The sequence below is a fragment of the Phascolarctos cinereus genome, unplaced genomic scaffold (assembly GCF_003287225.1).
Source record: "Phascolarctos cinereus isolate Bilbo 61053 unplaced genomic scaffold, phaCin_HiC Scaffold_2;HRSCAF=192, whole genome shotgun sequence".
Taxonomy (NCBI): Eukaryota; Metazoa; Chordata; class Mammalia; order Diprotodontia; family Phascolarctidae; genus Phascolarctos; species Phascolarctos cinereus.
This window is the reverse complement of record NW_027555625.1, coordinates 220,815,715-220,839,050: the sequence shown is the minus strand read 5'-3', so window position 1 is coordinate 220,839,050 and position 23,336 is coordinate 220,815,715. Positions and strand designations below refer to the sequence as shown.

The 23,336-nt window shown below is 48.2% G+C and overlaps 2 protein-coding genes and 1 long non-coding RNA gene across 4 annotated transcripts; 1 reads left to right on the top strand and 2 right to left on the bottom strand.

Annotated features, from left to right (window-relative positions):
* Window positions 1–61: 61 nt before the first annotated feature.
* OST4 (oligosaccharyltransferase complex subunit 4, non-catalytic) lies at window positions 62–3,616 on the bottom strand. 2 transcript variants are annotated; one of them, XM_020983885.2, is made up of 3 exons: window positions 3,537–3,616; window positions 375–510; window positions 62–282 (listed from the first exon to the last, which is right to left on the bottom strand). In XM_020983885.2, exon 2 carries the CDS (start codon window positions 507–509, stop codon window positions 396–398), a length of 114 nt encoding a protein of 37 aa, XP_020839544.1. In that variant the 5' UTR covers window position 510; window positions 3,537–3,616; the 3' UTR covers window positions 62–282; window positions 375–395. The 2 variants fall into 2 exon arrangements, with proteins under 2 accessions (XP_020839544.1, XP_020839543.2); XM_020983884.2 differs by lacking the exon at window positions 3,537–3,616 and adding an exon at window positions 639–1,021.
* Window positions 3,617–9,249: 5,633 nt separating this feature from the next.
* Window positions 9,250–23,281, bottom strand: LOC144455858 (uncharacterized). Its single transcript, XR_013484669.1, has 3 exons — window positions 23,047–23,281; window positions 14,273–14,656; window positions 9,250–14,138 (listed from the first exon to the last, which is right to left on the bottom strand). It is a non-coding gene; the product is annotated as an uncharacterized LOC144455858 (long non-coding RNA).
* Window positions 12,048–22,980, top strand: EMILIN1 (elastin microfibril interfacer 1). The gene is given in 10 exon segments (XM_020983866.2): window positions 12,048–12,214; window positions 13,647–13,772; window positions 14,352–14,566; window positions 15,639–16,820; window positions 16,823–16,969; window positions 16,972–17,547; window positions 19,733–19,849; window positions 21,708–21,725; window positions 21,937–22,074; window positions 22,285–22,980. Coding segments are annotated over 10 exon segments (3,024 nt in total). The 3' UTR covers window positions 22,623–22,980.
* Window positions 23,282–23,336: the final 55 nt, after the last annotated feature.

Below are 23,336 nucleotides of genomic sequence, written 5' to 3'. Positions count from 1 at the left end.
AAACCATTCCAGCTCTTCCCCACTCCCATCTCCCAGTAAGCAATCTCTGCCTCTTAACAAATGCCAGTTTAGCCTCAAAAGAGGAGGGGGATGTTTAATAGGGGCCCAAACCCCTCAGCCTTGGAGGAGCAGCTTCCCATTCTCTTCTCGGCTTTTGGTCCTGGTGGCAGGCGCCTCCGCGTCCCTCGAGGGCCGTTCCTGGGCTCAGGCTTGTGGCATCCTCAGCTCTGAGCAGGCAGGAGAGACAAGCACGAAAACGCTGCCTCCAGAGCACAGAGCCATCTGGGAGACACAAGGGGAGGGCGCAGGTGAAGCCAGGGCTGGCCCGAGCGGGCTTTCTCCGCCGCCAGCTCCGGAGGGCAGGAGGGCATTACCTGCAGCGGGGCCGCGCCTCCTCACTCCTGCTTCTTGGGGTTATTGACCGCCACGTAGTGATAGAGGACCACGAGCAGGAAGAGCGACACGCCCAGCATGTTGGCGAAGATGGCCAGCTGCACGTCCGTGATCATCCTAGGGACAGAGCAGAGCCGGCGGGCCGGGCTCAACCACCGCCAACGGACGGGCCCTCTGGGCCGGGCCGCCCGCGCCTCCGCCCTGCCGCCCCGCACAGTGAACCCGCCGCCGCCCCAGCCTCTCACTTGTTTCTTGGCGTTCCCACAGTGTTTGCAGAAAGGGAGCACTTTTGCGGCGCCGGACCGGAACTACGAGGAGTCTGCGCACCCCAAAGGAAACGTGGCCGGCCGCGCGTGGCGAGCAGAGGAAATGGCCACTCTAGTCCCTCACCCCGCCGCCTCGTATGCTCCCTAGGGCTCGGTTGGGCGGGCCAGGAACAGAAAGCCTCGTCAAAGATTGTGCGCATGCGCCAGCCCTCTGCCCCCGACCCGCCAGACCCACAGAGGGAGCCAATGCTTCGGCTTCGGGGGCCCCACGAGCTGGTGTGGGACGGAGGGAGCTGGGATCTCACTCTCCCTCCCTCCTCCCCCGTCCCCTTCCCTCCCCGGAGCATCTCTCCTGGGCCCTGCCTTCTAGTCAGCCATACTGCCCCAGAGCCCGGCCTTCGGCTCACAACGGCACCCCTCCCCCCACAAGAGCCGGGCCTCCTGCTTATGCACCCCCTCAGAGCCCAGCTTCCTATTCAAGCACACTGCCCCTCTGCTGGGCCTCCTGCACACGCGTGCCTAAGTGCATACACATATACACACGATAGCCCCAGCTACCTGCACATGCACATCTCCCTCTAGAGCCTTACCTCTTAAATGGGCATCCCACTTCAGAACCTAGCCTCTTTCATATACACATTTTCCCTATCCCAACCTCCTGTACACATGACACCCTTTACAAACTCTGACTCCTACATCCATTCAGTCACAAGTGTTTATTTAGTCCATAGCAGAGGTCCAGGTATAGGGCTAAACTCCTGAGATGCCAAAAAAGGACAATTCTTGCCTTCAAGGAGTTTACATTCTTGAGGGGAACAAATACACAGATAACAAAACACAAAATAGATGCCCAGTAATGGAAGGAGAGGTAAGGACTCCGAGAGGTGGACAAAAAGAGAGGGTGGGTAGCAGCCTGTGCAGAGTCATGGAGGCTAGAGATGCAATATCATGTATGAGGAACAATATGTAGGCCTAGACTAAAATATACAGCTGATATAGGGGTAGAGGCAAGGAGGAGACAGAACCAAGGTTTACAAAAGCATTGCAACCTTGTGAGTTAGGTGATGCCGGTATTATTTCTATTTCACAAAGGAGGAGATTGGCTCCCAGAGTGTCCTGGAATGCCAAGCTAAGGTGTTTTGGGGGTAAGGTCGTTATTTAGTAGGCACTTAGAGTTATACAAGTTTTCTGAACATCGGATAGGAATGATCTGGTCACTTGGGTGTTCACAGTGTTTGAGTTGGGACTCCAATCCAGGTGCTGTGTCTAAATCTAGGGTGTTTTCCACCTTGCCAGGGGGAAAAAGGTGAAACCTAACATGCACATGGCCACTTAACATAAACCTGGATGTTGGTCAACATTGCCAGGAGAGTTCATTACTCGTAGATTGAAGTGAGAAGAAGTTTCAAAAAGGAAAACAAACAATACAAGAAAAAACTTCCTAACACTTACAGTTGACCCAAAGTGATTCAGATGGGCTGCCTGAGGAAGTTAGAGGAGGGGGGACCTTGCAAGCAACGGCTAGAAGACCACATATTGGGATTTTTGATCAGGTACAGCTTGGACTAAAGGGCCTGCAAGATCCCTTTCAGATGACATTCACTGATTTCATTGGAGGAAAATGGCAGCTTAGCCAAGGTTCTTAATTCTAAAGCTTTTCATGACAACAGCAACATATACACTGTTTGGTACAATGTCTGTGGAAATAAGGTAGAAATACTGAAACCAAGAGAAATCAGGACATGCCTTAACAGCTTGGTGATGTGAGAATACATTCAAGGCAAAACTCACCTCATAACTCAACTGTTACTAACCATCACAATGACACGTCAGAGACCAGCTTCCTGTATTTACATCCCAACACACACCTACCGAATCCAGCCTTTCACACCCAGAAATAGACACATCGACAGTCCCTCTGAGGCCAGCCTCCCCAATGAGCCTGGCCCGTTACTTACACACACACACACACACACACACACACACACACACACACACACACACACACACACACACACACACACACACACAGCCCTGCCTACTTCCCGTCTTCACCTTAACTCCGCACAGCTGGCCACAGCTGACTACAGCCCTAGCTGCATGCAAAGGTCAGGAAGACGGGCAGGCGGGGGAAGACTCTTCCCGACACCGAGGAGCCAATATCTGTGCGCCCCGGGCTCGGGGAAGTGGTTAGCCTGACCTCTGCGCCCTCCCCACCCAGCGCCCCCCCTTTCCTGTTGGGGCCCCCTGGGCCGCTGCCCCCGCCCGCTTCCCGCCAGGTGTTTCCTCTTGGGCTTCGCCAAGCCGCCCTACTCCGCTGCCGCGCTCCTCTAAGTCCTGGGTTCGAGACCGTTCCTCCCTGGGGCGGGAGAGTGAGCGTCGGGGCACACGGGGCCAGGGCTGGGAGATGAGGCTGAGATTTCAACGGGAAAAAAAGGTCTTCCCTCCCGCCAGCCCAAGGAGTGCTTCCCAGCCTTTTGTCCTCTGATCGTAAAAAAAAAAAAATGGGGGGGAGAGGGAGTGTCTGAGATCTGCCCAATGCCTGCCCTGGCTGGGGAGGGGTTCAAGGGGAGGGGGATCAGGAAATCCCCCCTCCCATCGTTCCTCCACCCCTGAGAGATAGGGTTTGGGGGCGGGCGGGCCACCCTCCCGGAATCCAAACCTCAAATCTTGGCTCTTTGGTCAAGTGGGAAATCACCCCCCGGATGTGAGTGGGGGGAGGGCCGAGCCTCGAAAGAAGAGTCCCGGGTTCCCGGTAAGAGGAGGGGCTGGGGAGAGGATGAGACTTGGACCTATAGGAAATGAGCCGTGTCCTTGGGTGTCTCTGAGGCTAGAGAAGTCATAAGCTAGGGAAAGAGCTTCTTGAAACACTCTTACCTCTTCGCTGCCCATTCAGCTTCCCCCTCCCTGGGGGACTCCCCCCCCCTTCTCTCTTTCTGTCCATAAAAGGGAATGGCAGGGAGTCAGGGGAAGGGGGTGGGAGGGGGCTGGGCTGCTGCTCTCGAGCTGTCAGGGGTAATGGAAGCCAGTTGCTTTGTGGTAGGGAGGGGAGATAGGGAAGAGGGGGAGGAGCAGGGCTCAGGAGCTACCCTGAGGTTGAAACGGGTGGGGCGGGGCAGGGGTGGGCATCGAGGGAGCTGCACTGGCACACCTGGCTCTATCCAACACATGAATACTGCTCTTCTCTTTCCCCACAACGGCACCACTCCCTCCCTCGGCAACAACACCCCGACTGCTCAGTCCCAGTCATCAACCTTTACTTCTTCAGCAGTAGCACCAGCGTTTCCTAAATCTTGGATCCCCACCCAATTCTTTTCAGACATCTCAGACATCTCTTTTCCTCTCTCCACCCCACCTCACTACCGTAACCCCACACTGAGTGCTTTAGCATATGCCACTTTTACCCATCTCCAAAATGGGGGGGGGGGAAGATTCCTTTCCAGCTCAATTTTCCTCTTGGGAGAGCCCACCCATAGAAACTGAAAGAGTCTTCAAACGTCTCGTCATTCCTAGTTCAGTTCCTCAGAGCAGTTTGAGGGCCCAGCGAGAGAGCTTGGGATCCACTTCCCAGTGAACTGATTCCCTTTACCCTCTTTGTGGACTCAAACTCGAAGACTGATCCGGATGGAAGCTGAGGCTTCCTAAATATAGAGAACCTAGCCAAGCCAAAACCAGACTTGTTGGGATTGCTTCAGATTCCCAGGGCTAAAGCAGAGCACACTGACCTCCAGGGGCCTTGGAGCCCTTTCGCAGGTATATTTTCATCCTTTCAGTGTATTAAGTGTCTCCTCTGTGGAAAGCAGTCCCACAGAATCACAGAATTTCTTAGCTTGAAGGGACTCCAGCAGCCATGAAGTCCAACCCAAGCCTTCAGAAGAATTTCCTCCGCAACAGACCCTGCACGTGGTTATCCAAATTTCACCTGAAGACCTCCAATGACAGGGGTCCCACCGACAGGTTTGGACAGCTCTAGAAAGTGCCTACTTTGTTTTCTTTGCAACCTTCATCCTTTCTTTGCTCCCAGTTCTATTCTCTAGGGCTAAACAAAGTAGGTCTAATCCCTCTTTCGAATGACAATACTTGAAGACAGTAATCATGCCTTCCCTCCCCACAAAGGTCTGAAAGAAGGGGAAAGGTGGAGCGAAGGGAAGAACCCTACAATTGCTGAGATAGGTTTGCTACCCTATTATCCTCCACCCTCTAGTGTTTTCTATGCCCTGCAAGTAACCAAAGGGAAAATGGCCGGTGGGGAACCTGTGGCCTTCTAGGTCCTGGGGTGCAGCCTTTTGACTGAGTCCAAGTTTTACCGAACAAATCCTTTTATTAAGGGGATTTTTTTCTGTGAAGTTTTTTTGTTTTGTTTTGTTTTAGGCAATTGGGGTTAAGTGACTTGCCCAGGGTCACACAGCTAGTAAGCATCAAGTATTTGGTCTGAGGCCAGATTTGAACTCAGGTTCTCCTGACTTCGGGGCTGGTGCTGTATACACTGTGACACCTAGCTGCCCCCTTCTGTGAAGTTTGAATTCAGTCAAAGGGACGCACTTGAGGATCTAGAGGGCCCTTGTGTCTGGATTGTTTGACCTAGCCTCTCTGGGAAACTGCAATCAGATATGTCATCCAAGGCAGAAAGGTGCACAGCTGAGAGCTAGAGGAGCTGGGATGAGAGATAGTGAATGGAGCTGGAAATTTGTGTTCTGGGAGGGCCTATGGTTGCGAGCTACTGTATACCTTTATGATATTTCCTAGAAACCTGTGACTAAAGAAGGTATAAGGCTCAGCATAACACTCTCAGGAAAGATAGAGCCACAAGCCCCAGTAAGGGGGAAATGTTACAGGAGATTGCTATAGGAAAGTTTCAAATGAAGATCCCCCCCCAAAAAAAAATGTTGTTAGGACTACGGAGGCTTGTGGACTTGTCTAGGGATAGTGAAAGCAGAAACCCCACAAAAGGAGGCTAGAGGATCTTGGTCCTCAGCTCTGGGCACTGTAGTATAATGACAGAGAGAGAGCATCTAATTCAAAAGGATCTCGTTTCACCCCCTCCTTTTACACAGGAGGAAGCAGAGGAACAAAGAGGGGCAGAGACTTGCCCAAGGTCACAAGACTATAGCAAGCAGCAAAGCCAGAATTCTAACCTATCTTCTCATTCCCAGTTTAGTGCTTTGAGAGGAAAGGCCTGACTTAAGCCATGTTGGGAGATATTAGGGGAGAAGACTGGGCCCTCGTACTCAGATTTGGAAGGGGCCAAGTACCATTAGTTCAATGTCTTGATTTTATAGGTTGAGAAGGAAGAACAAAGACGTTCCTTATTCAAGGTCACACAGGTAATAAGTAGCAGAGCTAAGATTCATGCCTGAGTCTTGTAACTACAAATCCAGCATTTTCTCCATTTGAATGCCAGGGTTGCCACTTATATAACTCTGCTGGGCCTAATTAGCTTCCTCATCAGTAAAAACAGCTAGAAAGTGTCTGAAGCCAGATTTGAATTCATATCTTCCTGATTCTAGGCCGGTCGCTCTACCCACTGCACCACCTCGATGAAGGCTAAGGAGCATGTAACAGACAAGAAGATGGTATATTTTCAGTGTGTTACCCCTTTCATTTATCAAACTTGATGGAATTAGAAGGCAGCCCTAAGAATAGCAAAGATTATTAAAAAAAAAAAAAAAGAAATAACATGCTGGAATGACTGTGGGAAGATAGGGTACAACAATTCTGGAAAACAATTTGGAATTATACACAAAAGGTTACTAACAGTGCATACCCTTTGATCCAGCTATAATACTGCTAGATCTATATCCCAAAGAAATGAAACAAAGAGGAAAAGGTCATATATTCACAAAAATATAGAAAGCTCTTTTTGTGGTAGCAAAAAACTGGAAATTAGGGGGGTTCCCATCAATTGGGTAATGGCTGACAAATTGTGATTTATAAATGTAATGGAATACTGTTGTGCTATAAGAAATGAGGAACAAAATGATTTTAAAGCAACATGGAAATTTTTGTATGAACACATGCAGAATAGTGAGTAGAACCATAACAATTTATACTATACATTAATATTATAAACACGAACAATTTTAAAAACTTAAATAAACTGATGAACATTAGTGGAACCAGGACAATCTCTACAATAACAACACTGTAAAAACAAGCAACCCTGAAAGCTATTTAGAATTCTGATTAACAAAATGACTATCTATGATTGCAGAAAAAATGTGTGTGTGTATTAACAGCTATTGAGGGAATGTGTTTTGTTTGACTATGCATAATTGTTATGAGGAATTTGTTTTTCTTTTTCCTCAAATTTGGTGGGGGGGGGATGGATGGGAGGGAGAAACAATAGATTTCTGTTAATTAAAAAGAATACATTTTAATTTAAAAAATCTTTCAAGGAATTAGAGGGCAGCCAGCCATTGGCTGACAGAGGCCTAACTAGGCCTAACTATGTTCCTAGTAATCTTTCAAGGACTAGCCTGAGGAGGGACATACAGTTTAAGTAAGAGAGATTCCTGCTCACATAGCATTTATGGTTTTCTTGTGGAGAAGGATGGAGGAAGGAGAAGGAAGGCAGATTACAATAATGTAATATAGCTAAGAGACAGCAGGGTATAATGAAAAGAGCTGTAGGGTTAGAATCAAAGGACCTAAGTTAGAAGTTTCTCCCTGAAATAAGGGCCCATCTTATAAAAACCAATAATATCCTTCCCGTGTGGTAATGCTGTGAGGACAGCACAGTCCTTAAAGAATTAACAGGCAATAGAGGTATATGGGGGATGCAAGTAGGCTTTGACACCTTACAAAGAATTCCCCCAAAGTAGCATAATAGATGTTATCAAAGAAATATATGAACAAAAATGATGGGCTGGCCATATGCTAAGAAAGAGGAGAGTGATGAGTGATGTGACCCATGTTCTCCGTAGTTTCCTCAAGATTTCAAAAGAAAGCATGGTGGACCCCCTTTGATGAATTATGGGGAGACATGAACAAGGGCCAAAGGGGCTTGCAATGGGGTGGAAGTAGGGGGTGATCTGGATTGTTGAAGGGAAGAGCCAAGTCAATGAGATCACATTGGAGCACTGTCATATGATCACAAATAAGTATTAAAAAGACAGTACTTCAGTGGAGGTTGTAATTATTACTGTCATTATTTTCCCTGACACTTGTACTACATGCTACACATGAGGAAAGAGGAGAGTTAGAAGGAATAGGAAGAAAGAATGTGGTCCCCACTGCATGAAGATTCTTGCTATGAAATCCTACCCAAGCTGGATTACCACCTGGGCTGGCATGGCCCCAATAAATCTTATTCAAACTGTGCATCTTTCTTCCCCCACTCCCCCATTACCATGGGCATCTGAAAGAAGAACAGTTCATCATAAAATTCTCCTTTGTTTATTTTCTACTGGCTTCCCTGGGCCTGGGAAATCTGTCAGTGCTGATGAGTATGGCCTGGAGTACCCACTGACACTACACCCTTACCATGTGCAAAGTGAAGACGGGAGAATCAAAACAGCACGTATGCCCATTCCAACCTCCCCACCTGGTGTTCCAAACATCTTAGTGTAGTTTTAAGCTTTGATAACTTCACAAATAGAAATTCTGTATACTTAAAAAATCATTTGAAAGCTTAATTGTTTAAATTTCCTTTGAACCTATTTAGTTTTGTATCTTTTAAATATTACAATTTTAATTTTAACAAGATGGGAAGCTGATTATTATGCATTGTATGTGCCACAGTTTCTGGATGATACTTTCTCAGACCAGCAGATTTGATATAGGGCCACCTTGGTTGCCTGATCTACCTCTATTAGACTTTTTCTTGTGGGGTCATATCAAAACTGTTTCTAGGCATCAAAACTGCACTCCTTGGATTACTGTAAGCCTAGGAATCCTTTCAGTCACTGATCAGCAGCTGATGAAAGTTTTGCAAAGTTCAGAAATCAGCTCATGTAAGGTATAGCAAAAGATGGTGCTTACGTTGAATTTTAATAAGAAACATCAATATTTTTAAATGCACGTGATTAGCCTTTCAAATGCAGGTATTTGGGTAAGTTTTTAGCATTTCTACTTCTGAAGTGATTAAAGCTTAAAACTCCACTCAGATTTATGGGATGCCCTGCATGTATCTCCAAATTTTACAGCTGGAACTTCAACAGCCATCCAGTCTAATCCATACTCAAAAAGGAATCCCCACCATAATATAGCCAACAAGTGACCATCCAGCCTCTACTTGAAGACCTCCAACAAGAGGGAATCCTCTGGTTCCCAAGGCATCCTTTTCCACTTTTGTCATTCAGCTGTGTCCAACTTTTTATGACTCCACTTGGGGTTTTCTTGGCAAAGATATTAGACTGGTTTGCCATTTCCTTCTCTAGCTCATTTTACAGATAAGGAAACTGAGGCAAACAGGATGAAGTGATCTGCCCAAGGTCACACAGCTAATAAGTGTCTGTGGCCGGATGGAACCTCCAAAAGATGAGTCTTCCTAACTCCAGGCCCTGAGCTCAATCTACTTTGCCACACAGCCTCCTCTTTTCCACTTTTACATATGTGTTTATATCAACAAAACCAAAGGAAACACATAAAATCAGGAGATTTTTTAGCTAGTGCATCTTTATTAAGAACTTATTCTGTTAAATTGTTTGGTATAATAATTTCATTTGAGTTAGTTTTGTATTTGATCAAGATATAAGTGGTTAAATTTGGCTGAGGATTTGATTAGATAATCTATGATCTGTTCGTTTCTTTTTTTTTTCTTGACAATTTTTTCATAAGTGTTGTACTTATGTTAATATTAAAGAAAAATCTTTTTTTAAATTTGCTTCTGAATAAGAAGATATGAGAAAAACACTTTTAGTGACACCAAATTTATTTAATTTACTTGAAAAATGTCATTCTTTCACTGAGAATCTAATTGTGGCTATTACCATGCTCTAGTGGCTCTTGGTACTCTGAGATGGACCCTTCACTGTTGCAGACTCCAAGTGTACACATGCCAAAGGAAGAGACCTGGTGCTACTCTCTCTATACCCCACCTCACATGTAGCTCAAGGACCCTCCTCAGCCAACTGCCATTGGAACCTCAGCACTCTCCTTTCCTTTCCCCTACATGACCAACTGCCACTATGACCTTTCAACCCCACCTTCTGTCCTCCTCATCTTCCACGACTTTCACAGGGTTTCAGGTAAGGCTACCAGGTACTTCTTCCAATTAATCTCATTAATCCTATCTACCTGATGTGTATATTATCTCCATCAGTGCTTATATCCACCACCAGATGCTCCCAGTGCCCTGCTACTTGAAATCCATTACTCATCCTCTCTGCCTCTTATGAGGGTGTCTGTCCCTCATCCTACTGTAAGGATGTCCTCGACCTTCAGTGAGTCTCCAAAAAGCCTATGCTGATGATATCCCACAGTCCAATCTATAGGGTATCCCCTAACCTGCTGTGAGGATATTCAAAATCCTACTGCAAGAGTGTTTCACAACCTACTGTGAAGGTATTCCAAGATATTCTGAGATATTTGGCACCATCTACTCCCAACCGAATCTCCCACTCCATCCATCTTGTCTCTCGAGGTTCATTTCCACACCTCCGACTTCCTGTTAGACGGTTTTATGTGGATGCTCACCGTCATCTCATACTTGATCCAAACTCGATCATCTTTCCACCATCACCTTTTCTGCCTTTTAAATTTCCTAGAAACATAGAATCTGAAGAACTGAAAGGGAGATCATTTATTTAGTCTAGCCTCTAACCTCTTTCCATTGGGAAACTGGCCTTACTTCCTGTTCCACCCATCCCTCACCCCCAAATGTGTGCCCTCCTCACGTCCCAGGAATATGCTAGGACCAACTCAAACTGGCTTTTGAGAGCCGATTATTAAATTTTCAGTGTGAACATTTACATCTCAGAAATTGCTACAGCTTGGGGCTTGATTTGTTTTGGTGGTAGTCTAGACTTGAGAAAGTGATAGAGAAAATGTGAATAATGCAGATTAAGTGTAAAAATGTGTGGTAAGTTTTTTGAGAGCTGATGATTAAACATTTACCAGCACACCCCTGCCTCCCTCTTAGAATCTCTGCCTTGCTTCAAAACTCAGCTCTTATGGCACCTCCTTTGAGAAGTCTTTCCTGCTGCCCTTAATTGTTAGTTCTTTCCCTTTCTTCCTGAAATTATATATATATGAAATGTATATGTATAAATGTGTGTATGTGTGTGCATATGCATGTGCATACATACATATACATACATATGCACACACGTATACATAAAATATGTATGTTTATGCGTTTCCAAATTAGAACACAAACTCTGTGAGGACAGCAACTATTTTTCCATTTTGGTTTTCTACCCCAGCATCTACCACGGTGCAGTGCACATAGTAGGTACTTAAATAAATTGCACTGGATTGAACTCAGGCTGAGAGACTTAAGTCACCCATAGGGGCTAGCTAACCTCTTTCTTCTCTCCAGATTCCCTCTTTCTCCTCCATGTCCTAGCCAAGACACAAGTTATCTAGACCCTTTCCCACCTCTTCCAGGTACCCCGCCCCCAGTCCCCACTGCCCCTAGTCCCAGAGTCAATTCCCAGAATAGCTCTTGCTCCTGCTGCTGCCACTACTGCCCTGACTCCCCATATGAGTGTCTGGCCCCAGGTTTCTCCCGCCCCAGCTCTGGCCCTGGCTCCATATGGCCCTGTCTGAGCGGCTGGCCCCCTGCCCGGCGGCAACTCCACATTTCTGTTTCACCCCCCTTTTTTTTTCTCCTTCCCGGCGTTAACAAGAAGCAGATGTGAAGCTGCTGGAGGGGGGGTGGTAGGCTGGACCTCCAGCCAGACTGGGGGAGGGGAGGGAGAGAGGCAGGAGGCCAGGGCCCGCCCCACACAGCCACCCTCACTCAGAGCCGCCACAGGGGCACAGCCTCATCATCCCAGAGGAGCCAGTGAGCAAGGAATGGGGCAAAGAAGGTGGCAAGGAAATCCAGAAGAGTGGGGAGCAAGGAGAGGGCTGTGAGGGGGCCAGAGAGAGGGGCTTGAGGAGACAGACCCAAATAGGTAAAGAAGAACTGGGGGACTAGGTGCAAAAAGAACAGACTCTCTTCTGAAGAGGAGAGGAGAGCGGAAAGAAGAGAGGGAGGAACAGAAAGAGGAGGGGGATAGGATCAGGATAAGGGAAGGATAAGGAGGGGGCGTGAGGCTCTGAAAAAACTTCTGGCAGGCAGGAAGCTGGGGTGGGGAAGGGGGGACAGGGGTTCTCTGTCCTTCTGGGTGGAGGTAGCTCTTTCCTGAGGAGCGTCAGGATCCCCCTGGGACTGAGGCAGAAGCAGCCAGCTGGGCTGGGATGTGCAGCTGAGGCCGGGCACAGAGTGGAGCCTCCCCCAGCATGGCCCCCACCTCACTCTGGAGCTGTTGCCTCTACTGCTTGCTGGCTGGGGCAGCCTGGGCTGCGAGCTACCCATCCCGGGGCTACAGCCTCTACACTGGGGCCCGGTCCCTCAGTCCTGGGGGGCCACAGGCTCAGAGTGTCCACCGCCCAGCTAGTCGCCACAGGTAAGAGGCCCCATTGACCCCCAGCCCCATCCACTCCACAAGTACTTTCCCCCAAACTTTTCCACCACCTTTTCCCCAGAGGAATGAAACTAAGACTTGGGTGGGGTGAGGGGTGGGACAAAAACGACATATCCAGACCACCCCATGCATTCATTGACCTTCACCCAGTCTTGCCTGCCATGTTTATAAAGTTTTGGGTTTAGAAATAAACCTGATGTTTTGCATGACTGCACATGTATAATCTATATCAAATTACTTCCTTCTCAAGAAGGGGAGAGGAGGGAGGGAGAGAATTTGGAACTCAAAAAATGAATGCTAAAAATTTTTTTTACATGTTAATTGGAAAAACATATTCAAAAATTTCACATTAGAAATAAACCTGACTGAATTGGTTACAGGCAACCCAGAGGTGATGGCTTTTCTGCTCTGGGACCATATCTGCTGCTTCCAGAGGCCCTACTTTGCTGGGACATCCTCACTCTCTAGCCTTTGACTCCCTTAGCCCACCCACAGGCCCTGAGCAACAGGGGCTATACATACTCTGAAAAAGACAGCTCATTGCACGTAGTAGGGCAGGGAGGCTAGGACCAGAAGAACAGCTTCTGCATTCATTTCTACCCTTTTGTTCCTTTTCAGCGACTCAACTACCAAGCCCTGCCCCCCCAATCTGTTACTGACCCTATTCTCCTTTCTACTCTTTGCTCTTCTGATCCTGATTCCATCCTGTCACAGATCAGAGATAGGGGGTCAGGAATGTGGGACTACTGAAAACTGGAAAGGTTTTGTGTGTATGTGTGTGTGTGTGTGTGTGTGTGTGTGTGTTGGGGGGGAATGGGAAGGGAGTGGTGAGTAACTACTAGTGAATGCCCCCATTATCCTTATCAGTCCTGGGCTGTGACCAGCAGAAAAAGGGAAAAGCCCTTACCCTTTTCCCCTGAAGACCTTAGGGCAACATCCGGCAGGACAGATCTCACACACATAAACAAACTCACATAAAGAAACACACAGATATAAACACATGTACATACTCTGGCATTCATAGTTCTTATGAGGTGATAAACATTCAAAGTTCTAAAATTAAATGGTTCCATTTATAATTCTATGCCCATGAGCATTTATATACAAACACACAGATTCCCAGACACACGACAATACATATGGATAGACACATCTATACATAGGCAAATGGATGCATACTCTGCCCCCTCTGTGCTCCCATCTATAGTAGGAGTACTTTCTGGATGTCAGGAGGCACGAACTTTTCCTACTCTGTGCTTCCCATTCTAAAAAAGTTCTTTCACGACCCATTACTGAGCAAGAAGGCACAGGGAGAGAGGCTAGTGGACAATGCCCTGCCTCTGTGCAACTCCATCCCTGCCTTCCTCCTGGGGTCCTAGTTCCAGTGCTCAGTCCCTGATGGTTATGCCTGCAGGAACTGGTGTGCCTACGTGGTCACTCGGACAGTGAGCTGTGTACTGGAAGACGGGGTGGAGACCATTGTCAAACCCGACTACCAGGCCTGTGGCTGGGGCCAGCCCCAGTGTCCCCGAACTATCACGTGAGTTGCCCGGGCCAGGAAAATGGAGACTGGGGGTGGGAGACCAGACCAAGATGGCGAAACCAGGGAATTTGACTCAAGGCCAAAGAAGCGATATGGGACTGAGCCTGGAAGTGGAGGTCAGAGCCATTTAGAGTCAGTGGTGAGCTGGAAATATAGGGCTGGAGGGATTGAGTTGAGAACCCACTCAGGGATATCTTGCTGCCCCCTTGTGCTGCTTTCTGTTTTGTGAGACCACATCTGGGACTAAACCAGGGCACAGGAGGAAAAATCAGTGAAGGGTGGATAAAGCTCACAGTCCCAGGATGGGCTCTCTGGCAGGGATCCAGGAATCACCTGGAGACTATGCCAAATTTCCTCATAAGCCTGGTGGTTTAAGAAAAAAAAAAGCAGCCATCAATAGCATATATTTGCTGAGCGAAATTCTGTGCTAGGTGTTCCTATATACAAAAGCTGTGTAAAGCTGAATCAACTCTCCTCAGAAAGCCAAGCATACTCACAGAAAAAGATGACTAATGGTATAGCACAGTCCATGATATGTCCAATGTTTCCTTCTATCCCAACTTATCTCTCTCTTAGGTATCGAAGCTTCCTCCGCCCTCGATACAGAGTAGCCTATAAAACAGTGACAGACATGGAATGGAGATGCTGCCAGGGTTTTGGGGGTGAGGACTGTAGTGAGGGGCCAGCTCCAGCCCTGGGCACTACTACTCCCCACCCTCGGCCTCATCTAGCCCGTCCCAATCTCTCGGGGTCCAGTGCTGGCAGTTACCTGAGTGGACTTGGAGGAGAAGGTAGGTACCAGGAATAAGAAGGGAAAAGAAGATGGAGTAGGCCTGTCTGGATAATGTGGGGCCAGGTAACTGGAGGCAGGGCCATTACTCCTGAAAACAGAAAAAAAATGTTTTTAAAAAGTAGGGCTAAAATGAGCTTGATGGGTAATAGTCTTCCTCAAAGACTGTATACCCCACCCCGCAACCCCAGAAGCAAACAGCTGTGTGTGTGCGTGTGTGTGTGTGTGTGCACGAGCACTATTCTAGCCAGCAGGGAGGTAAAGCAATTACTGTGTGAGGGGTGATCCAACAGAGCGCACCCTCTGGATCTGTGGGGATAAATATTCTCATTGGCCTCTTGCTAAGGAACAAACACTTAGCCAGAGCTCCTTGTGAGTGACACAGATGATCCTTAAAATGAGAATGTCTATCTCATAGAGTCCACGGAAAGACATACTAACTTCCCAACTCTACTGAGTTGGTCTGCAGAGACTCCAAGTCCCTGCATGCACATAAGACTACAAGGTACAATGTGGCTTTTGGAGACCTTAAGTCCCATGATATAACATTCTGGGCTTTGAGCATCTCTCCATATGCATGATGGTCCCCTCAGGCTGCACTTTATTTCCTTTCTTCTTAATAATAATTATTGTTGAGTACCAACTTTCTGAGGTACATCCTACCTAATGAAAACAAATCAGTAAGCTTTCCATGAAATGCCTGCCTCCATTTTTCTATTTCTGGAAGATGGGGGAGAAAAGATGTTGTTCACTTGTGTCCAACTCTTGATGACCCTATATGGGATTTTCTTGGCAAAGATACTGGAGTGGTTTGCCATTTCCTTCTCTGGTGGATTAGGCAGAAAGAGGCTAAGTGACTTGCCCAGAGTCACAGACTAAGTGGCTAAGACTAGATGTGAACTCAGGTCTTCCTGACTCTTAAGCCCAGCTAGATAGAGCTATCCACTGAGCCACCTAGCTGCCTCGATAAGGTTTCTATATTCACCTGGAAAAAAGTTGGGACTAGAACAGAATCACTGATTTTTCTTCTCCAGCCTGTTTGTTTACAATTCCCACTCTAACCCCTTGTCTAGGTCCCGGGGATTCTGAGAAGTTAAAGCAACTAGAGGAGAAAGTACAGAGTATGTCAAAGGAGCTGCAAGGGCTACAGAGCACCCTGCAGGGACTGAATGGGCGCTTGGCTGAGAACATCCAACAAGCTGTGGAGGCAGCATTTAATGGAAGACGCCCACCTGCAGATGCAGCTGCCCAGACTGGGGTGCAGGAGACCCTCAATGAAATCCAGCAGCAGCTGCAGCTATTGGATAATCGCATCTCCACCCATGATAGGGAACTGGGTCTGTTCTACAATGGAGGTGGCGCTCTGAGCCCTGACCTGGCCAACCCATCTCCAGCAGAAAAGCTGCTTCAGGAGATGGAACAAAGGCTGCAGGAATCCTGCTCCAGCTGCACACATGGACTGGATACCTTCCGCAGGCAACACCAGCAGGACCAGGAACGCCTCCATGAGTTGGAGAAACTCCTTGGTTCTGTAGAGCAACAACAGAGGGAAGCTAGGGAGGAGCTGCACCAGCGGCTGGCAGGGACCTGGCTGCCTTCTCCCAGCTGCTGTGCTCCCGAGCTAGGCCAGAGGCTGGAGGATGTGGAGCGTCGGCTGGACGTGGTGGCTGGCTCTGTGCATGTGCTGAGTGGTCGGAGAGGTGGAGAGCTCGAGGGTGCAGCTGGGCAGGGAGGCCATCCCCCTGGCTATACCAGTCTGGCCACTCGCCTCTCATGGCTGGAAGATCAGTTCAATTCTACCCTGGGCCCATCTGAGAAGGTGGAAGGTGGCCACACCGTCCTGGGAGGCATGGGCCACTGGCTGCAGGGAGCCAAAGGGCAGCTCACTAGGCTAGAAAGAAGACTGGCCAACTTGAGCCAGGAACTAGACTCCCGGATCCATGTGCTAGAGGAGCGGGTGGAAGGGACTGTACAGGCTTGTGGGCAGCTCTGCACTGTTCACCCAGGAACCCAAGATTCACAAATCAGTGCCATCCTCAGTGACTTGGAACGGAGGATCCTGGACAATGAGGGCCAACTGAGGCTGGTGGGTTCCAGCTTACACAAGATGGGGGTGGCTGGAGAGGCTTTACAGGCAGCTCTGGATGGACTGGAAGGGGAAATGGGGCAGATGAGGGATCAGCTGGGTATGCAAGGTGAAGGGCCTGGGGACTTGCTACTTCAGTTGAACCAAACAACTGGGAGGCTGACCCAGTTGGAGGAGAGATGCAGGCTAGAGGAGAGGATTGCCTAAGCTGCAGTGAACTTCAGGAGGAGTTAAACCAGTTAAGAGAAGGAGTAGAGCACTGTTCCTGCCCTTTGTTGCCCGCAGGAGACCCTGGGAGCAGTGCAGGAGTGGGGGGGCCTGGCGGGGTCCCCTGGATGGGTTCAGTGTTTTTGGGGGCAGTTCAGGTGCAGCCCTTAGGGCAATGCAAGGGGAACTCTCAGAGGTCATCCTCACCTTCAGTTCCCTGAATGACTCATTGAGGGAATTACAGACCACAGTGGAGGGCCAGGGGGCAGACCTGGCTGACCTAGGGGTCACCAAGGATAGGATCATCTCTGAGATCAATAGACTACAACAGGAGGCCACAGAACATGCAACAGAGAGTGAAGAACGGCTGCGCATTCTAGAAGAAGGGCAAACTCAAGTTGGACAGTGCCCAAACCTTGAGGGACGACTAACCCGGATTGAAGGCATATGTGAAAGACTAGACACAGTAGCTGGAGGATTGCGGGGGCTTCGAGAAGGGCTTTCAAATCATGTGGCTGCCCTCTGGGCTGGCTTACGGGAAGCCAACAGCACTAGCCAAAACCAAGCTGCCCTGCTGGAGAAACTGCTGGGTGGCCAAGCTGGCCTTGGCCGAAGGCTGGGAGCCCTCAACAGCTCTCTCCTCCTTTTGGAAGACCAGCTGCATCAGCTCAGCCAAAGTGACTTCTCTGGTAAGAACCTTTTGAGAGGGATGGAGAGGGAAGGACGTAACTGTTTGGGAGGTCTCCTTGTCCTGAAGTCCCTTGTATACACCTCATCTCTCATCCACTCCTCCTATCCTCCCCAACTCCCCTAGAACTGGCTGCCCCTCTTTCAGAAGTGCTGTGCCAGGGTCTCAGCCTCTGTCTGTCAGGCACTCAATTCAATCTGACCAACATTTATTGTGTCTTTTAAACAAAAAAAAATCCCTTTCCCCAAGGAATTTACATTCTAGTGGGAGGAAATGACATGGACACAAATAAGCAAATACAAAAAATATACTAAGTAATTCTGAGGTAATCAGGAAAGGTCTCATGTAGAAGAAGGTAGCACCTGAGCTGACCTGAAGGGAGGGTTTCCAAGAGGTGGAGGTGAGGAGGAACCGAATTCCAACCAAGGCTGTGGACAGCCTGTGTCTTTACACCATCTACAGCAAATAGCAAGGAGGCCGATTTGGCTGGATCTTGGAGTATGTGCAAGGTGAAAGCAGCCTAGAAAGAGGTAAGGAGCCAGACTGTGAAGGGCTTTAAATGCTAAACAGAAGAGTATGTATTTTGTTCATGAGGCAATAAGGAGTCACTACAACTTGTTGAACAGAGGGAATGTCAGGGCTTTAAGAATATCAGTTTGACAGTTTGGTAGAGGATGGACTGAAGAAGAAAGTGATCAATTTTGGAGATCAATTAGGGTACTGCTGCAATAGTCCAAGAGAGGTGATGGACCAGAACTATGGTAGTGGCTGTATGAATGGAGAGAAGGGGACAGATATGAGAGAGATTGTGGTGGAAGAATTAGCAAGACTTGGCAACTGATTAGATATGGCAGGTAAAGGAAAGTGGAAACAAGTATGGCTTTCAGGCTGAAAAATGGGATGATTGCAAGGATGGTGGTACACTCCAAAGAAATGTGAAGGTTTTACAAAAAAAAAAAAGAAAGAAAGAAATGTGGAAGTTTAGAAGAATAATAAGCTCATGGGAAAATAAAATGAGTTTCATTTTGGACATGTTAAGTTTGAGACATCTGCGGAACACTACTGTAGCTGAATGTGTCCAACAGGTAATTGATGATTTGGGATTGGAGTTCAGGAAAGAGATTGAAAGGTATATACTTAAATTTTAGAGTCATTTGCACAGAAATGATAGTTGAATCCATTCAGCTGATGCAATCACCAAGACAAAGTAGAGTCAGAAGACAAAAGGGTCAGGCACTGAATCCTCTGGTATACCACATGCAAAAAGAGAGGGATGTGGATTAAGATTCAGCAAAGGAGATTAAAAAGGAGTGGTCAGTGAAGAGAACTGGGAAAGAACAATACCATAAAAACTCAGAAAGGAAAGAGAATCCAAGAAGAGAGATACTCAATGGTGTCAAATACTGCAGAGAGGTGGAGACAGATGACAATGGAGCGGAGACTATAAGGTTTGGCAATTCAGAAATCAATGGTAATCTTAAAACACTTTCATTCTAGTGTATGTGTAGGAGGGGAGGGGATAGGGATGACCAAAGTCAAATAGTAAGGAGTCAAGAAGTGAATGTAAGGAGAGAAAGTGAATCGATTAAGATTTTTTTCCCTCTAGGAATTTAACCATGGAAGGGAGACAGGATATAGGAGGATACCATGAAAGTATGACAAAGGTTTTTTTTTTTTTAATGAAGGAAATCTGGACATGTTTGTGGACAGCAGAGGAGTGGATAGACAAAGAAAGATTATAGAGAGGATAAAGGGGCAAGGACTAAGAAGTGATTCTATGGAATGGAATCAAGGGTACGAGCATGGGTTGGGGGATGGGGCTTGGAGGAGAAGTAACAACCTCAAACCACCTCTTGTATGAGACCTAGTGACATAGATTATAGTAGTAGGCAAACAGTCAAAAAGCCAGTCCATATGCCACTGAAAATCAGCTCATGTGCTATCTTTAGCCTGTGTGGACTATATGTGGGATGTAGGTTGAGCATCCCTAACCCAAGTAGAGATCCCTATCACACATTCTCACCTATTTCCTAATATACCTCTCAGTCTGCATAGGCTATGCCTGTCCTATCTCCCCCTTAGCTGCCTCCTGGCCACTTCTCAGCTCTTGTCTCTCTAGCCCCTACCTTCTTTTGCCCTTTGCAACCCTCCCATTACTTCACTTCACTCTAGGTTCATTCTTACAGGACCAGCAGGGGAGATTGGGCCACCAGGCCCTGCTGGAAAGCCGGGGCCTCCAGGCCCTGTGGGACCCCCTGGACCACCTGGCAAAGAGGGCAAAGAAGGACCCATTGGACCACCAGGTTCGTGACATTTCATTCAAAATTGATTTGAACTGGATAGCACCCAACCTATAATTTTTCTAGCTTACTACTATGTAGCAGAGAAGAGAACTCAGTGGCTGAGGCCATTTCTAGGCATCCTAATGTTTAGCCCCAGAAGGCAGAACTAAGAAGAGTGGGTGGAAATTACAAGGAGGTAGATTTTGGCTTAATATGAGGAAAAACTTCTAACTAGAGCTGCCTTAAAGTCGAAAGGGCAGCCTCAAAAGACAGGGTCCTTTCTATTCCACGTGGATCACGTATAGGTACCTCTTATTTACATATATACATGTATATCTGTATGTGTATATATATACATATATATGTATATACACATTTTAATGGGTGAGCTTAATAAATACTTGTTGATTGAGTAGGTTTTTTTGGAGGTCTTCAAAATGGGTTGAATGTCCCATTTGTCAGGATGCTGTTGAGGGGATTCATGCGTCATGTATGAGGTTGGCCTAAACGTGTTCTGATGCAGCAAGGTATAACTGAAAGAGCACTGCATTGGGACTCATGACTAGGAATTTACACCTCCCCTCTTCCACTTCTTAACTGAAAGTTAAGTCACTCAACTTTTCTGAGCTTCACGGAATCATCGCCTTTGAAAGTTGGAAAGGAGCTCAGCAGCCATCTGGTGAAACCCAGACACAAAAAGAATCCCTACTATAACTTACCCAACACAGTATCTTCCACCCTCTGCTTGAAGACTTCCTCTGAAAGGAGAGCAGCTTACATCACTAGGAAGTTTGTCCTGACATCAGCCTAAATTTGCCTTCTTGCAATTTGTACCTATTGTTTCTGATTTTGACCTCTGGATCTAAACAGAATAAGTTTAATCCCTGCTCCAAATGACAACTCCTTAAACACCCAAAGAAAGCTATCATGTCCCCTACTAAGTCTTTTTTTCTTCCTTCAACTGATACCCATCAGTCATTTTCCTCCTCTAAAATGACAGATCTACAATCCCTTCCAGCTCTACACATATGATCTATCCAATTTGGGTATTCTTTGACTCAACTAAATAACAAGCAAATTCATATTATTTTTGTATTAATGACAACCTTTCCCCATTCTTTTTTTTTTTTGTGAGGCAATTGGGGTTAAGTGACTTGCCCAGAGTCACACAGCTAGTGAATGTTATGTATCTGAAACCGTATTTGAACTCAGGTCCTCCTGATTCCAGGGCTTGACAACCTCTCCAATGCCTCATTGTGTTGTGGCAAGGACTCTGAATTCTTGAAGGCTCTACCAGTAGAGCAAAGCTCTGACAAACCCTGTGAAGCTGAGGACAATTTGATTGGTTTGATGCAGGATTTCCCACCTCTGTTGTTCAAGGATCAACCTAACTGGTGTGAAGAGGCTAGGCTCTTCACTCATGTTGGCCAGATACTTTTGAATTTGTCAGTTACTTTCACTCTTGAATACCATCTACTATGTTATTCAGTCAATAGGCATTTATTAAGCTCCTGGAACTGTTTAAGATAAATAAGAAACAAAGGCAAAAACAAAAGCATCCCAGTCCTACAAGAGAAGATATTTTATGAGTCATAGAGAGGTTGCAGCCTGGGTTGGTAGAGGGAGCACCGACACTGGAAAAAAACAAACACAGACCCTTGAAGTCTGGAAGCCTAAGGTCTTTGGAGAAGGAAGGATTCTTCAAGAGAGTTAAAAGATGGAGGACTAGGAGTTTTCAATCTGAAAAGGAAAAAACTGGAGCCCCTACCTCTCTTCTCCAGTCATTCTGCTTAGCCCAGTAGTAGGTGTTTTACTTTTGTACTGAATAAATGAACTTGGGCTGTGCTGCTCCTAATTAATACATCTCCTTTTCCTACAGGTCTCCCAGGTGAACAGGGTATGTATTCTTTTTGGAAGCAGCTTCTTCCCTTTCTACAGCAAGTCGTTCATTCAATCGGTAACAAATCAAGTGGGAGGGGCTAAAATAGAATCAGCATTTAATGGAGTAGGAGAGTGCAAAATTGGGCTGGTAAGGCAGAAGAGAGTGACATGGGTATCAAATCAGTACCTTAGCCCTAGTGACTACCTTACCTATTTCCCACCTCCAGGTTTGGAAGGAGCAGCAGCACCTCCTATACCTCGAGTGTCTTTCTCAGCCGCGCTGAGTTCACCCCGTACAGAACCAGGCACAATTCCCTTTGACAAGGTCTTACTCAACGATGGAGGGTACTATGACCCAGAGACTGGTAAGGGAGGATGGGGGAGGGTCAGGGAATACTTGAGTAGAGAAGGAGCCTTTGTTGATTCCAGTTGGTTGTGGCAGGCTGGGAGTACGGGGAACCCAGCAAAATATTGACCCCACGTTTGCCCCCTAAGGGCTTCGATCCGTTTTCCTGTCCCATTTGTTGCCCTCCGCCCTGCTGACCCCGTCCTTCTCTCCTTGTTCCTCTGACCAGGCATATTCACCGCGCCCCAGGCTGGCCGCTATTTGCTGAGCGCCGTGCTCACTGGGCACCGTCACGAAAAGGTGGAGGCCGTGCTGTCCCGCTCCAACCAGGGCATAGCCCGCATCGACTCGGGTGGCTATGAGCCGGAGGGGCTCGAAAATAAGCCCGTGGTGGAGAGTCAGCCCAGCTCCGGCGCTTTGGGGGTCTTCAGCCTGATCCTGCCCCTGCAGGCTGGAGACACGGTCTGCATCGACCTCGTGAGGGGGCAGCTGGCGCACTCGGAGGAGCCACTGACGCTCTTCAGCGGGGCCCTGCTCTACGAGGACGTGGGTTATGAAGAGGACTAGAGCGGCCCCGGCGCCCCCCACCCCGAGAAGGCTTAGCCTCGGCCCCGCCGTCCGGGGGAAGGAAGGCGCGGGGAGGCTTGGCCCCCTGCCCCCTTCCCATCCCCTCCACAGCGCCGGCGTTTACTTAGCCCTTGGCCACCCACACAGTAGAGACATCTCCCGGACTGGCCAGCGCAGCCTCAGGCGCCCGTGACCTTGGACCATACCCCCTGCCTCTCCGGGAATCCAGGGCCCCTGTCCTTAGGCAGAGCTAAGCACCCACCCCGCGTGTGGGCCTGGGGCCTCCTGCCCCACCTTCCCACCCCCGGCCGAGGCGGCCGAAGTCCGGCCCCCTCCACGACCCCGCCCCCTCCCCCGCCGTACTAAACTATTCAGGAATAAAGACTTTTTTTTTTTTAAGAAAATCAGCTCGGTCCTGACTCACGTGCGAGGCGAGTCGGAGGGGCAGGGGAGGGAGGTGCCGAAGGGAGGGCGTTGTCCGTGGCTGTGGGCAGCAGGGAGACCCCGGGTGACGCGGGGTCAGGTCGTGCGGACGCTTGCTGTCCGGGGTCCTGATCCTTGCCGAGGCCCCCGTGTCCAGCTATGGGAAAGACTCCCCAGGGCTGCCGGCGATGTCTGAGACGCTCGCCAGGGGGCGCCTCCGGTCTCGCGGCCCTTCTGGCGATCACGTGGGCTGCGGAAGCGGGTATTTGTTTTTTCACGTGGGGTGAGTGC

Bases quoted from the DNA above. Each gene is read 5' to 3' on its own strand.
- OST4 (XM_020983884.2), bottom strand. From the start codon at position 1,006: ATGCTCCGGGGAGGGAAGGGGACGGGGGAGGAGGGAGGGAGAGTGAGA. The intron at 511-638 runs GTGAGAGGCTGG...CTCTGTCCCTAG, and splicing joins GTGGGAACGCCAAGAAACAA to GATGATCACGGACGTGCAGC.